The sequence below is a fragment of the Ipomoea nil genome, unplaced genomic scaffold (genome assembly GCF_001879475.1).
Source record: "Ipomoea nil cultivar Tokyo-kokei standard unplaced genomic scaffold, Asagao_1.1 scaffold3197, whole genome shotgun sequence".
Lineage (NCBI taxonomy): Eukaryota > Viridiplantae > Streptophyta > Magnoliopsida > Solanales > Convolvulaceae > Ipomoea > Ipomoea nil.
The window spans coordinates 80107-95306 of record NW_017619625.1 but is presented as its reverse complement, the minus strand read 5'-3'; the positions used below and the strand labels follow the sequence as shown (position 1 = coordinate 95306).

The 15200-nt window shown below is 36.0% G+C and overlaps 1 protein-coding gene across 1 annotated transcript; it reads left to right on the top strand.

The window, feature by feature from the left end:
* Positions 1 to 7005: 7005 nt before the first annotated feature.
* LOC109168354 lies at positions 7006 to 14986 on the top strand. The gene is made up of 2 exons (XM_019317368.1): positions 7006 to 7011; positions 14654 to 14986. The coding sequence occupies exons 1-2, from the start codon at positions 7006 to 7008 to the stop codon at positions 14984 to 14986; spliced, it is 339 nt and encodes a 112-aa protein (XP_019172913.1).
* Positions 14987 to 15200: the final 214 nt, after the last annotated feature.

The window sequence follows — 15200 nt, the reverse complement described above, 5'->3', positions numbered from 1 at the left end:
TCAACCGAAACTTCCAAAATTCAACCAAAATACAAGTCAATATGAGCTTGGATTAGCAGAATTGTTTTTTTTTTTTTTTTTTTTTAACAGATTCTTTTTAATAGTTTCATTTTAATTTCTTATAAATGTTTTTTGCTAACTGTCTGACCGTTTTCATGTATTCATTGTTTTTCCACATGAGTATGTTTGTTGCATACTTGGCTCTTAGTGACGTAATGAAAGCATCCTACAATAAAAAAGATAGATGTTAAAATAGTAAGAAACAAGAGATAACCTGTGTAATGTAGAACAAAGTTGATTATTACTTACATCCTTCTCTCCTCCCGTGAAACCAGTGTTCCACTTGTCTACTTCAGTTCCTTTGTAAGTCTCTCTGTGGCGCATGCAATATACGCCACAATCTATTGTGTTATCTTCATCCTGCCATGGCATTTCAATGCACTCCACTTCAATATTCCTGACTTTCTTAGTAAGGGAGTTTTTCTTTGTTTGGAGGTACTTGTAGAAAGCTGTTTTCTGCAGAATATAATCATTGTAGTGTTTAATTAATTTGAGTAATGTAGATATTAAATTATAGGTTACAGATATTAAATATCAGTATTAGTGTATCTTACCAATTTGACTGGGCAGTTCTCATATCTGTTTTTACTTGGTATTCCTTCGGGCAATAGTTTGTTGTCAATGATCTGAAGTTTTGATTTGGGGATGTTAAAGCATATTAAGTAGTAGTGATCGTGCCTCAAGAGTGTAAAGAAAACTTGAAATGAATAATTAAAAGGGATTTAACAAATTGTGTCAAATACAGAACTAAATTCAATAATGTTAGAATTCACATACTTAGGTATATAGATTTTTTTTTTTTTTTTTTTTTTACTTACAAAACTTGCATCAGTTATATCAATAGCAGTCCCCCTCAATTGGTAGTCAATGTTTGTATAGAAGTCACCGACATTCATATTCCTAGCTTTTATCTCAACCTTTTCAAGCGTCATCTGTAAAGAAGAGGTTGTTCATCATATAGTACATTGTTTAAATTTTTTTTTTAGTTCAAGACGTATACTTATGTAAGCAGCCTCTGAGAAGAAGATCCTCTTTGGTTGATCAACGACTCTTTTCATATCAATCATGGTCAATCTGTGTGTCCAAATATGCAGAATATTGGTAGCTACTTGCCCATTTGCCAGTGTTGCAAAGTCCTCTCTTGTTGCATACAGATCATCGGCAAAAAACAACATTTCACTGGAAATAAACAAAACAAATTAATATTAGGTTTAAAATCTTAAAATAATGCACAGGTATGGAATTAAAGTTCATAATGTAAATAATTTCTGTAGTTGAATATACATAAAGTAATAATATAATAATTAGAAATATACGTATTTTATGTTATAAAAAGAAGTGATTGAAGTAACAAGATATAGAAGAAATACATACAAAGAAGGGTATTCTTCTTCATTTGGTGGCAGGAACGCATATGAGATTAGTTTTTCTCTGGCTGAGACATTTTTGAGCTTTGAAATGTTGCTTGTCCAGTACGGGGATCGACAGGTTAAAGGGAGCTTCTTGAATTTTCGCTGTGGCCTTTTTCGGATATTGACATCTTCAACCTCATCTTCAGATTTAGCCATGATGCTTTGTAGAGACAGAAAAGTAATTATTAACATGTTTTAAACAATAGTCATAATAGCATGATTAAACTAATTAATGATGGACAATTTTTAATATATGTCCTTGCAAGTGCACGAATCACTGTAGTAATAGTGTGCAAAGACAAGAGTCGATCCTACAGGGAATTGAAAGTATTCAATTTAATTACTTGAAATCAATTAACTCACTAATTCAATGTTCTAGAAACAATTGCCAATAATAAAAATGCAAAATAGTTGAAATTCAAGGAACTAAACGAATGAATAATTGAATCAAAACTTAAAGATGAACAAGTAAATTACCTTGAACCAAAATATCAATAAACAATCAAATTGGAAAAGCTCAAAAACCTGTTGGTCCCGAAAGGGTGGTGAGAAGTCTAGAGGGGGGGGGGGGGGGGGAGGTGAATAGACTTCTCTAACATTTCGAATTCTTTCGCAAATCACACAAGACAAATAACACTTTGATTATTTCAACTCTAAGTAACAAGCATCAACAAGATAAACAACTTAGAGTGTGCAGCGGAATAGGTAGCGGTAAAGTGTTATGCTTAATTGTGACACCCCAAAAATCCACACTCCGATTCATGAATTAATTGAGTAATTAATTCTATTTCTTTTGAGGAATTGATTCCTAAAATCCTGATTTTTAATACTCAAGGACTAGTATTTGACTAGTCAATTTTTAAGTGGTGTTGTACCTTGTGCTTTGAGAGGAGTTCCCTTGTTCCTTACACTTTCTAAGAGTTAGTAAGGGTATCCTTGTCTTTTCACCAAGAGTTAGTTTTGAAACATAAACCTAGAAGACTTCTTCATTTTCATCCCTTACAATTCCTAGAAAATATCTCTACCTTCTCTCTAGAAAAGAAGAGTAGCTTGTTCTTCAAGCCAAGTGAGACCTTTGTCAAGATTCCAAGTTTTGCTTCCAAGATTCAATCTTTCACCTATTTGGGCATCTAGAAGGGTAAGATCTAAGCTTGTCTAGTCTTTTTGGTTCCATCTTAGTTGTCTTTTTCTTAAAGGTGGGATCTTTATGATCTTTTGGTTTGATCTTGAAGTGGGTTTGGCTAGTGAGCTTAGTGGAGAGCTTGTTGTGGTGTAAGAGAAGTCTTTTGGTCTTCAAGAGGTAACCCATGCTCTACAAAACCTATTTTTGCTTACCTATGTATGATTTCTTGGATTCTACTTGTGTTTTGCTATGAAATGTGAGAGTTTATGCATTTATCTTGTGATATTGCATATCTAGAGCTTGTGTTTAGGATTCCTTTGTGCCATTGCTTGGCATTTTCCATGGTTCAAGTCATTTTGTTGTGTTTGGTGAGATTTGGCATGTTTTGGACTTGAATTTGTGTTTGGAGAAGAAAATCCCCGAAGGGATTAGTTGTGGAACAGGTGTGTTCCCGTGGGCGGAACGGCGGGCGGGGCACTACCCGCGGGTACACAGCCTCGTGGGAATTGTTCCCCACGGGCGGGACACGGGTGGGGCACTACCCGTGGATCCACCCGCGGGTACATGGTTGTGGTGATGTTGGGATTTGTTCCCCGTGATTCGTTTGTCTCGGTATTTGATCTTTTGGCTTCCCGATGTTCTTTTGTGGAACTATTTGAGTGTCTTCTTGATGTTTCGTAGGTCTAGAACTATATGGTAGGTATCCATGTAGGATCTTTGGTGCCTTGATTCGTGCTAAGTGTTCAACATTGTGTTTCGTTGAACCAAGAGGTGTCTTGTGTGTTCCTCGGAACTATCTTGAGTTTCCCCGTTGTTAAGCATGCTAGTTCGTTGTCTTAATACTAGCGTGTGTGTGGTTTGTACCTTCCGTTTGGTTGATGATAACTTGTGTTATTCATCGTTGTTGTTGTTGGGCTGTGACCCGTCTCTTGATTGAGTGTGTTTCATACCTTCTTTGCAATCCGTTGATTGATTCGTGTGAGTGGTGGTGCGTGTGTGGCTCTACCTGGATTGCACGATTAGTGGTATGTGACACTAGTCACCAAGCTATTGCAGCGATCCTCGTGGTGGCCGTGATGTGATTATGGAGTTGTGTTCCTTCGAGAAAGGTTCACATGATTGGGGGATAACATTGTGTTATCCGGGCATGGGTTGCCGTGATTGGTGGTGGTTCGTTGGTGGTCTGTTGGTGGGGGACGACGGTCCCGGCGGAATAAGGTTGGACTTGGCTGTACAGGGGATCCTGGAGGTAATGGTTGGCTTGAAGGTACAAGGTTGGGGGTAGCCATAAGGTTGGAACAGGGCATAAGGAAGGCATACCAACTCGTGATGGGTGATGTTACGAGGGCTTGTAAAGCCGGTGTTGTGTGATCTTCTCTCGTGACGTGTGTAGTCACGGAGCCTTGTGGTGTTTTGGCATGTGTTGCCGTTGGGTGAGTCTTTATCCTTGTGTGTGGTTAACCTTTGTGGTTGGGATGTGTTCCCGGTGTTATCTTTGTGAGTGGTGAGTCTTGTGTTGTCTTGTGATCTTGGTTTTTAACTTATATATATTGTATTCCGTTTTGAAAATGGTTTTTATATCATATATCTACCTATTTATGATACTTAACGGTATTGGTGGGTTACCAGCATTATTCGCTGACCGGGCGTCGCCCCGATGTTTATCTTTGTATCTTTCAGGTGTTGAGTAGTCGAGCGCGATGTCTAGAGCCTGGAAGCTTAGCACCTGTATCTTTAGACTGTGTTTTTGTGGCCTGCGTGCCAATGGTTTTAGATTGATGTTTTGGGATAGTGTTTTACACTTGCAGATTGTCGCCTTAGCGTTACCTAGTGTGGTATACGTGGCATAACACCCCTGTTTTGGATTTCTTTTATCCAGTCGCCTCGCCTTTTTATCTTCCGCTGTGCTAGTGTTTTGTTGTTAATCTGCATGTGCAGATTGTCGCCTTAGCGTTACCTAGTGTGGTATACGTGGCATAACACCCCTGTTTTGGATTTCTTTTATCCAGTCGCCTCGCCTTTTTATCTTCCGCTATGCTAGTGTTTTGTTGTTAATCTGCATGTGTTAAGACTTTTTTTTAGGTCTTATTTTTGGGGGGTGTTACATTAATAGTGTGGTGCTCAAAGAGAGATTCTAACATGCAGATGCTAGTGTTTTGTTGTTAATCTGCATGTGTTAAGACTTTTTTTTAGGTCTTATTTTTGGGGGGTGTTACATTAATAGTGTGGTGCTCAAAGAGAGATTCTAACATGCAGTACGTTAGAAACTAGGGCTGGTACATTAATAGTGTGGTGCTCAAAGAGAGATTCTAACATGCAGTACGTTAGACACTAGGGCTGGGCACTTCGGTTCGATTCGGTCTCAAACCGAATAACCGATCGGTACTCGATTTGGGTAACCCGATCGGTTTTTGTTTTGTTTTTGTTTTTTTTTTTGTTTTTTTGTTTTTTTTTTGTTTCTTTTTTTTTTTTTACATTAATAAATATATACAATATACTTAAATGTCTTAAGTGAGGTTTAAACCTTTAACCATCAAGTTTGAAGTTGAGAGCTTTACCGATTAAGCTAAAGGCACATTTGTGTTAATATTTACATTTGTATGTTAATAAAGGTATATATTATTTTATTAAATGTTGTAAACTTCAATTGTAATAGACAAAATTATCCCTACTACATTATTGTTAGACTAAAATACCCTTATACCGTTATAACACCGTTATTATTTAATTCTAAAATTTTCATAATTCTATCATTATTATCATACACCTATATCTAATTATCTATGATATCTTTTTCCTATTCTTTAATTATCATTTTATTAAAATCATTATATAATTAGTTTAATTGTTGATTATATTTTAATTAAATTTCTATGAATAGTAAATTATATATGTGTGTATATATATATAGGCACGTACACGCACCAATATATGTGACCGGTTACTAGTTAGTATTATATATATTTTATTTATTTATTGTAAAAACAAAGTATACATTATATCAAAATTGTTTACATTATTAACAAACAAAATATCAATTGTGTTCATCTCTATAGTTTTCAAATACGATGATTAAAATTTACTAATTTAAGGATTTTGTGAAATATAATTTGAACTATAATTTGTAATTATTTGCATTTATCAAATTTTTAATGTTGGGCATAAATTTTAGCGCATCACTCGTACAAAATGCTAGTATTATATATACATATTATAATAATTAATAATTTTAACTCCCCAAGTACTCAGATCTCAACTCTAAGTTGTAAGTCTCAACATTTGGCATTTTAATAATTCTTATTTTTCAAATATTAACTATAGATGGATGATTCTTTATATTGTCATCAACAAAACACTTCAAGTGGCACTCCAAGTGAGCCAACTGAACAATCGGGCAAGTAAAAAAGAAAACGTTTATTTAGTGGACTTCTACCAAAACCGAACCGAACGTTTCAAACAGAAACCGAAACCGAAACCGAACTCTATTTTAAACCGAATGGTTTAATTTTTTTAAAACCGAAAAACCGAAAACGAAAAAAACCGAACCGAAACCCGAAGTGCCCAGCCCTAGTCAGGTCGACTGGTAAAATGGGCCATGGAACTAACCCAGTACGGGATCGAGTATCAACCACGACCGTCCATAAAAGGGCAAGCCTTGGCCGACTTCTTGGTTGAGTGCACAGTAGGGGAAGGCGAGAAAGAGGGCACCATGGAAGATAGCTCAGGCGAATGGAGCGGCAAGTCGACAACACTGCGGAGGAGGAGTCATGCTAATTACTCCAGAGGGCTTCCGGCTTTACTATGCCCTAAGCTATTTTTTTCCAACATCCAATATTGAAGCCGAGTATGAGGCTGTGTTGGGCGGTCTTCGACTCGCCAAAACGCTGGGAGTAGAACGATTGCGGATCAAAACTGACTCCCGATTAGTGGTCGGACAAATCTCCAGCACCTGCGAAGCTAAGAACGTCCGGATGGCCCAGTATAAGGAGAAAGCGATAGAAATGCTGACAGAATTTGGAACCTATGAGATAGAGCACATCTCTCGAGCGGACAACATCGAGGCCAACATATTATCAAAAATTGCCTTAGAAGGAATACCAGATCACCTCGTCAAGATTTGCCAAAAGGAAGAATTAAGTCGGCCAAGTATAGAGGAGACGCCATTGGTGTAACACCCCCAAAAACAAGACCTAAAAACAAGTCTTAACACATGCAGATTAACAACAAAACTAGCACAGCAGAAGATAGACGGAAACTGAATAAAAGAAATCCAAAAAGGGGTGTTATGCCACGTATACCACACTAGGTAATGCTAAGGCAACAATCTGCAAGTGTAACCACTATCCCAAAACATCAATCTAAAACAGTCTAAAAACATTGGCGCACAGGCCACAAAAACACAGTATAAAGATGCAGGTACTAAGCTACCAGGCTCTAGACATCGCGCTCGACTACACATCACCTGAAAGATACAAAGATAAACATCGGGGCGACGCCCGGTCAGCGAATAATGCTGGTAACCCACCAATACCGTTAAGTATCATAAATAGGTAGATATAAGATATAAAAACCATTTCCGAAACGGAATACATATATATAAGTTAAAAACCAAGATCAAAAGACAACACAAGACTCATCACTCACAAGGATAACACCGGGAACACATCCCAACCAGAAAGGTTAACCACACACAAGGATAAAGACTCACCCAACGACAACACATGCCAAAACACCACAAGACTCCGTGACTACACACGTCACGAGAGAAGATCACACAACGCCGGCTTTAAAAGCCCTCGCAACATCACCCATCGCGAGTTTGGTATGCCTTCCATATGCCCTGTTCCAACCTTACGGCTACCCCCAACCATATACCTTCAAGCCAACCATTACCTCCAGGATCCCCTGTACAGCCAAGTCCAACATTATTCCGCCGGGACCGTCGTCCCCCACCTATAACCACCAACGAACCACCACCAATCACGACAACACATGCCCGGATAACACAATGTTATCCCCCAATCACGTGGACCCATCACTCATGCCACAGCTCCATAATCACGTCACGGTGATGGACTATTTTTAATAGTCCTCGCAAGTGCACGAGTCACTGTAGTAATAGTGTGCAAAGCAAAGGTCGATCCCACAGGGAATTGATACAACGCAATTTAATTACTAAACTTAAAGAGATAATTGACGATAATGTAAAATACTAGAAATCAAATGCTAAAGATGAATTTGAATACTACATAATTAAATCAAATTGAGGAAGCTAATTAAGCAAACAAATTACCGAATCAACTCCTTAAAACTAGTCATTAGCATCTCAATACAATCCAAATTGAATTACGGCAATCATTCAAAACCAATTATATAAATTCATTAAGCAATATAGCAATTAAATGAAATGAAATGCTTTCTAAAAAGTTAAGTAGTGTGACTCACAAATGTGTTGGTACTGAAAGAAAAGATAAAACAATGAAGGGAAAGAAAACAAAAATGCATTCCTAGAAATCGTAAAGCCAAACAGTGCAACCAAATTAAGCAGACTTTGTTGTTGAAAATTGATGAAACAAGAATGGCTGCCGTCGAGGATTAACTTAGAGTTGCTGATCAGAAATTGTTGCTACGCCGAGGAGAAATATCCACGCCACCGCCCAAAATTCATCAAACCCAGAATTTCGTCGTCACCGAAAATAGTCACCGGAAAACCAAACCCAGCCGTACCAACCAGAGTTGCTCCGGGGTAAGATTGATGATCCACAATTGAAGATTGGCCTCCCTTTATACAAACAGCCTTGCCCGTAACTCTTTAAATTCCGCAGTTGCAGAAGGCCTTGATCCAAGGAAGGCCATCGAAGCCTCTGCTAATTAATCGGTCAAACCTCTTGATCCTTGCCTTCTGGTGACGTTGATTTACGAAGGGAAAGACAAGGTCTTTTACTCAATGAATTAACATTTATTAAACTTAATATGATGGCTGTCAAAATAAAAACTAACCAAATAATAAAATACTAAAACACAATATATATTTATAAAACCGATTACAAATAAGTTATAAAAGATTATTAAACTTGATAATAATAGGGATAACTTAATTATTTGGGATGACTAACACATTTTATTAACTAATAATAATAATAATAATCTTATTAGAGTCCATATATAACTAATCTACATTTATTAAACTCCTATTGATCATGTACTACTAAAATTAATATTATTATTATTAAATTAGGATCAAAGAATTATTGGACTGACAGAATTCAAATAATAAAACAAATTTAATAAGTAAAACAACCTAAAATTGAATAATATTAACAAAGCTACTAATCACAATAATAAATAAAAATAGATATAAAATTAATCAATTATAGTATATTAACTATAAAAAGATTATTAAAAATATCAACAAAAATAATGTTTATCAAATTTCCCCACACTTATTTGTTTGCTTGTCCTCAAGCAAAAGCATTATTAAAAGAAACAAAAGAAATTAAAAATAAAACCAAACATTAAACTGAGCTTTACCCGAATAGACTTTGAAATTTATTTACCTCAATGCAAGGTTAGTGTCAACTCAAAGAGTGCATAAAACAGTCGACTAGAAATTAAAAACTTTAACAACTAAAACAAATATAAAACGCGTGCTTGTGTGCTGACACCCCTTATATGAACTATACAAAAACTCAATAGAAAAATATGAAAATTTCACCATACTCAACCTAAACCAAATTCATAAATATTCTATCACAGTGCAGGTGCAAAACATGAAGGAAATCAGGATCAAGGCATTTATTAAAATTGAAATGCAATTGCTCGTCTCTTCCAAAGTTCACTCATTATTTTTTCTATTTTGACTTTTTTCAAAGAGAACTTCCCCAAAAACCTCGTCATTTTACGCCAGACTTGTTTGAGTTTTCAATTTTGTGTGTACTCATAAACCAGACCACGACACTTATTTATTTATTTATGGTACATGTGTATATGTGGCTGATTCAGCGGAGTAGAATCTCTGAAATTGCTGAAAATAAAATAAATAAAACACTCTCATTTATTTTTGAATATATTTTTAAATCTTTTGTTAAAAGATTTTTCACCTCACTTATGCCACAAATGATCCTTGAACCAACACATTACACCACAATTTATAGCACTCAAAAAAATATTTAAGAATTTGAAAAAGGTAATATAAAGTGAAACCAACATATAAACTATCAAAGAAAATGCATAAAACATATAAGGGTATTTGTGATTTTCAAATTCTATTTTTTTTTTTTTTTGTTTTTGTCTATTTTTTTTTTGGCTTTTTGTTTTTTGTTTTTTGTTTTTTGTTTTTTTTTTTTGTTTTTTTGACAAAGATATAAAATTAAAGAAATTAACAACTAGTCAAAAGCAATATACACACTAAGAGTTGACAAAAATATGCATTATTACTATCAGCAAATATTTAAAAGAATCACAAGTGTAAAGCTCAAACTAATGCTAGAATTTTTTTTTTTTTAAGAAAATGAACATAAGAAAATTAAAAAGTTTGAAATTAAAAAAGGTTAAGAAAATATACATAAGAAAATTAAAAAGTTTAAAATTTTTCAATTTTTTGTGATTTGTGGGTAAAATCCCTCCCCCACACTTATTTTCAACATTGTCCTCAATGTTGTGAGAGGAAAGAAAAGAAAACAAAGAGAGTCCTCCTTTATTAGATTTTTTATGTGTGGAATTATCATTTAGCCCTGCAGTTTGAGAATAACAAAAAGAAACTAATTTATCAACGCCATTCAAAAGATTTTCTGTTTGAATTTTATCGAAACCCAACTTACCATCATCATCAAAATTCAACCCTGCAAAAACTTGGTTATAACTATCAGACAGATTCATAGATGTAAAAATTGAAAACTTTGCAGTTTCAGCAAGCACATTTTTGGTCAATTTATCTGCTTGAGCATCAATAGGTATTGGGAGCAATTCTTTTTGTAGCTCTGCACCTACCGTTTCAGGCACACAACTTTTGAGCCTATTTGGAAACGAAATTGGGGACACAAAAGGCTCGGGTGCTACATAGGGCTCTTCTTCCTCACAATCTTTATTTTGTATAGGTTCGGTATTTTCGAAATTTTCATCAACAGGGACAGGGGGCACATAAGGGTTATCAGATTTATGCAATTGAGGTTCATCCTTTTCAACAATAATATCATTAGCATCATTATTCAATTTTTCAATTTCAACTTGATTAGAAGTGATATTATCTTTTACCATGTTTTCATTCATAGCTTCCTCTGGAATAGGTAACTTACCTGGCACGTGCCCTTGCACAAATTTAGCAATTTGCTCTAAATGTGCTTCTATTCTTTTAAAGCAAGCCTCATTTTGTTCATCTGCTTCTTGTCGTATCTGCAACCATTGATCATATTCTTCTTGCCGCCTATTGCAAGTCTGTATATACTCCTGTAGAGAATCTTCCAAAGATGGCTTTTTAGGTTGTGGTGGGTCAATTGGTTGAAAGTCATTTTGATTATTATCCCAATAAAAATCAGAATGACTCGGTTGAAAATCATTTTGATTATAATCAAAATAAAAATTATGATGATTAGGGTAAAAATTATTTTGATTATCATCCCAAGAAATATTAAGATGGTTTTCCCAACTCGAATTATAAGAATTATAAAATGACTCGGGCACGGGCCTTTGATTAAAAACATTAATTGGATTTTCCTGTCCAAAATCATTATTATAAGAATTATTTTGGTTTGACAAAAAAGAGTACATATGAAAATGTAAAATTTTTCAAATATTTGTGTGATGAAGAATGAAAATGAATTTTGAGAAAGTAGAATGGACTAATGAATCAAATTAATGAGTAAGATTAAATTGAAGGGAAAAAAATCAAATGACAATAATAATAAACAGATTGGAAAAAAAATCAACTAGTATTAAGAAATGTGATAAATAAAGGGAACAATGGAAATAAAAACAAATGTAAAGCAATGTTTAAATAGACGAATGAATCATGCAAGATTAAAAATGAAAAAACAGGGAAAGAAAAACAAATGTAAAGAAATGTTTAAATAGACGAATGAATTAAATAAAACGCAAGATTAAAAATGAAAACAAGGACAATAATGAAGGGGTAGGGAACAAAATCAAGCAATTAACGAAAGGAAAAAAATAGAAAATTAAATTTCAAAATAAACAAGTCCCCGGCAACGGTGCCAAAAATTGATGGACTATTTTTTATAGTCCTCGCAAGTGCACGAGTCACTGTAGTAATAGTGTGCAAAGCAAAGGTCGATCCCACAGGGAATTGATACAACGCAATTTAATTACTAAACTTAAAGAGATAATTGACGATAATGTAAAATACTAGAAATCAAATGCTAAAGATGAATTTGAATACTACATAATTAAATCAAATTGAGGAAGCTAATTAAGCAAACAAATTACCGAATCAACTCCTTAAAACTAGTCATTAGCATCTCAATACAATCCAAATTGAATTACGGCAATCATTCAAAACCAATTATATAAATTCATTAAGCAATATAGCAATTAAATGAAATGAAATGCTTTCTAAAAAGTTAAGTAGTGTGACTCACAAATGTGTTGGTACTGAAAGAAAAGATAAAACAATGAAGGGAAAGAAAACAAAAATGCATTCCTAGAAATCGTAAAGCCAAACAGTGCAACCAAATTAAGCAGACTTTGTTGTTGAAAATTGATAAACAAGAATGGCTGCCGTCGAGGATTAACTTAGAGTTGCTGATCAGAAATTGTTGCTACGCCGAGGAGAAATATCCACGCCACCGCCCAAAATTCATCAAACCCAGAATTTCGTCGTCACCGAAAATAGTCACCGGAAAACCAAACCCAGCCGTACCAACCAGAGTTGCTCCGGGGTAAGATTGATGATCCACAATTGAAGATTGGCCTCCCTTTATACAAACAGCCTTGCCCGTAACTCTTTAAATTCCGCAGTTGCAGAAGGCCTTGATCCAAGGAAGGCCACCGAAGCCTCTGCTAATTAATCGGTCAAACCTCTTGATCCTTGCCTTCCGGTGACGTTGATTTACGAAGGGAAAGACAAGGTCTTTTAGTCAATGAATTAACATTTATTAAACTTAATATGATGGCTGTCAAAATAAAAACTAACCAAATAATAAAATACTAAAACACAATATATATTTATAAAACTGATTACAAATAAGTTATAAAAGATTATTAAACTTGATAATAATAGGGATAACTTAATTATTTGGGATGACTAACACATTTTATTAACTAATAATAATAATAATAATCTTATTAGAGTCCATATATAACTAATCTACATTTATTAAACTCCTATTGATCATGTACTACTAAAATTAATATTATTATTATTAAATTAGGATCAAAGAATTATTGGACTGACAGAATTCAAATAATAAAACAAATTTAATAAGTAAAACAACCTAAAATTGAATAATATTAACAAAGCTACTAATCACAATAATAAATAAAAATAGATATAAAATTAATCAATTATAGTATATTAACTATAAAAAGATTATTAAAAATATCAACAAAAATAATGTTTATCACACGGCCACCACGAGGACCGCTGCAATACCTTGGTGACTAGTGTCCCAGACCACTAATCGTGCAATCCAGGTAGAGCCACACACGCACCACCACTCACACGAATCAATCAACGGATTGCAAAGAAGTTATGAAACACACTCGATCAAGGAACGGGTCACAGCCCAACAACAACAACGATGAATAACACAAGTTATCATCAACCACACGGAAGGTACGAACAACACACACGCTAGTATTAAGACAACGAACTAGCATGCTTAACAACGGGGAAACTCAAGATAGTTCCGAGGAACACACAAGACACCTCTTGGTTCAACGAAACACAGTGTTGAACACTTAGCACGATTCAAGACACCAAAGATCCTACATGGATACCTACCATATAGTTCTAGACCTACGAAACATCAAAGAGACGCTCAAATAGTTACACAAAAGAACATCGGGAAGCCAAAAGATCAAATACCGAGACAAACAATTCACGGGGAACAAATCCCGAACGAACACCATTGTGTTCCCCGCGGGTGGACCCACGGGTAGTGCCCCACCCGTGGTCCCGCCCGCGGGAACACCATCCCACGAGGCCTGTACCCGCGGGTAGGCCGGCGGGTGGTGCCCCGCCCGCCGTTCCGCCCGCGGGAACATTCCTGTTCCACAACAAATCCCTTCTGGGATTTTCTTCTCCAAACACAAATTCAAGTTCAAAACATGCCAAATCTCACTCAACACAACAAAATGACTTGAATCATGGAAAATGCCAAGCAATGGCACAAAGAAACCCTAAACACAAGCTCTAGATATGCAATATCACAAGATAAATGCATAAACTCTCACATTTCATAGCAAAGAACAAGTAGAAGCCAAGAAATCACATATAGGTAAGCAAAATCGGTTTTGTAGAGCATGGGTTACCTCTTGAAGACCAAAAGACTTCTCTTAACACCACAACAAGCTCTCCATTAAGCTCACTAGCCAAACCCACTTCAAGATCAAACCAAAAGATCATAAAGATCCTACCGTTAAGAAAAAGACAACTAAGATGGAACAAAAAAAACTAGACAAGCTTAGATTTTACCCTTCTAGATGCCCAAATAGATGAAAGGTTGCATCTTGGAAGCAAAACTTGGAATCTTGACAAAGGTCTCACTTGGCTTGAAGAACAAGCTACTCTTCTTTTCTAGAGAGAAGGTAGAGATATTTTCTAGGAATTGTAAAGAATGAAATGAAGAAGTCTTCTAGGTTTAGGTTTGAATACTAACTCTTGGTGAAAAGACAAGGATACCCTTACTAACTCTTAGAAAGTGTAAGGAACAAGGGAACTCCTATCAAAGCACAAGGTACAACACAACTTAAGGATTGACTAGTCAAATACTAGTCCTTGAGTATTAAAAATGAGGATTTTAGGAATCAATTCCTCAAAAGAAATAGAATTAAGTACTCAATTAATTCGTGGATTGGAGTGTGGATTTTTGGGGTGTCACAGTTGGAGGTCCAACAGGTAACTATCGAGGAGTGGGATCGAGAGAAAAACCCCGAGATGTTCTGGATAGAAGACATCCGGCGATTTAAGGAAACGGGCGAGTTGCCAAATGATCCAGGAGTCGCCGCAAGGGTTCGACGAAAAGCCCCTTCATTCCAGATCATTAACGGGCAAATGTACAAGCGATCATTCGGAGGCCCCCTCTTGAAGTGCCTACTCAGGCCAGAAGCCGAGAAGATAATGGATGAAGCTCACCGAGGAATCTGTGTCGCCCACCAGGGAGCCCACACTCTCGCCCGAAAACTAGTCGCCCAGGGGTATTACTGGCCGACATGATGCGAGATTATATTGAGTGGATAGCTAAGTGTTGCGTTTGCCAAGCCTTCGCTCGGAAGGGTACTCGGCCGGCCACCTTCCACACACCGGTCACCACGACCATCCCTTTTGCTAAATGGGGAATCGACTTGTTGGGACCGTTACCAGTCGCCCCTGGAAGCCTGAAATTCTGCGTCGTGGCCATCGATTACTTCACCAAATGGGTCGAGGCCGA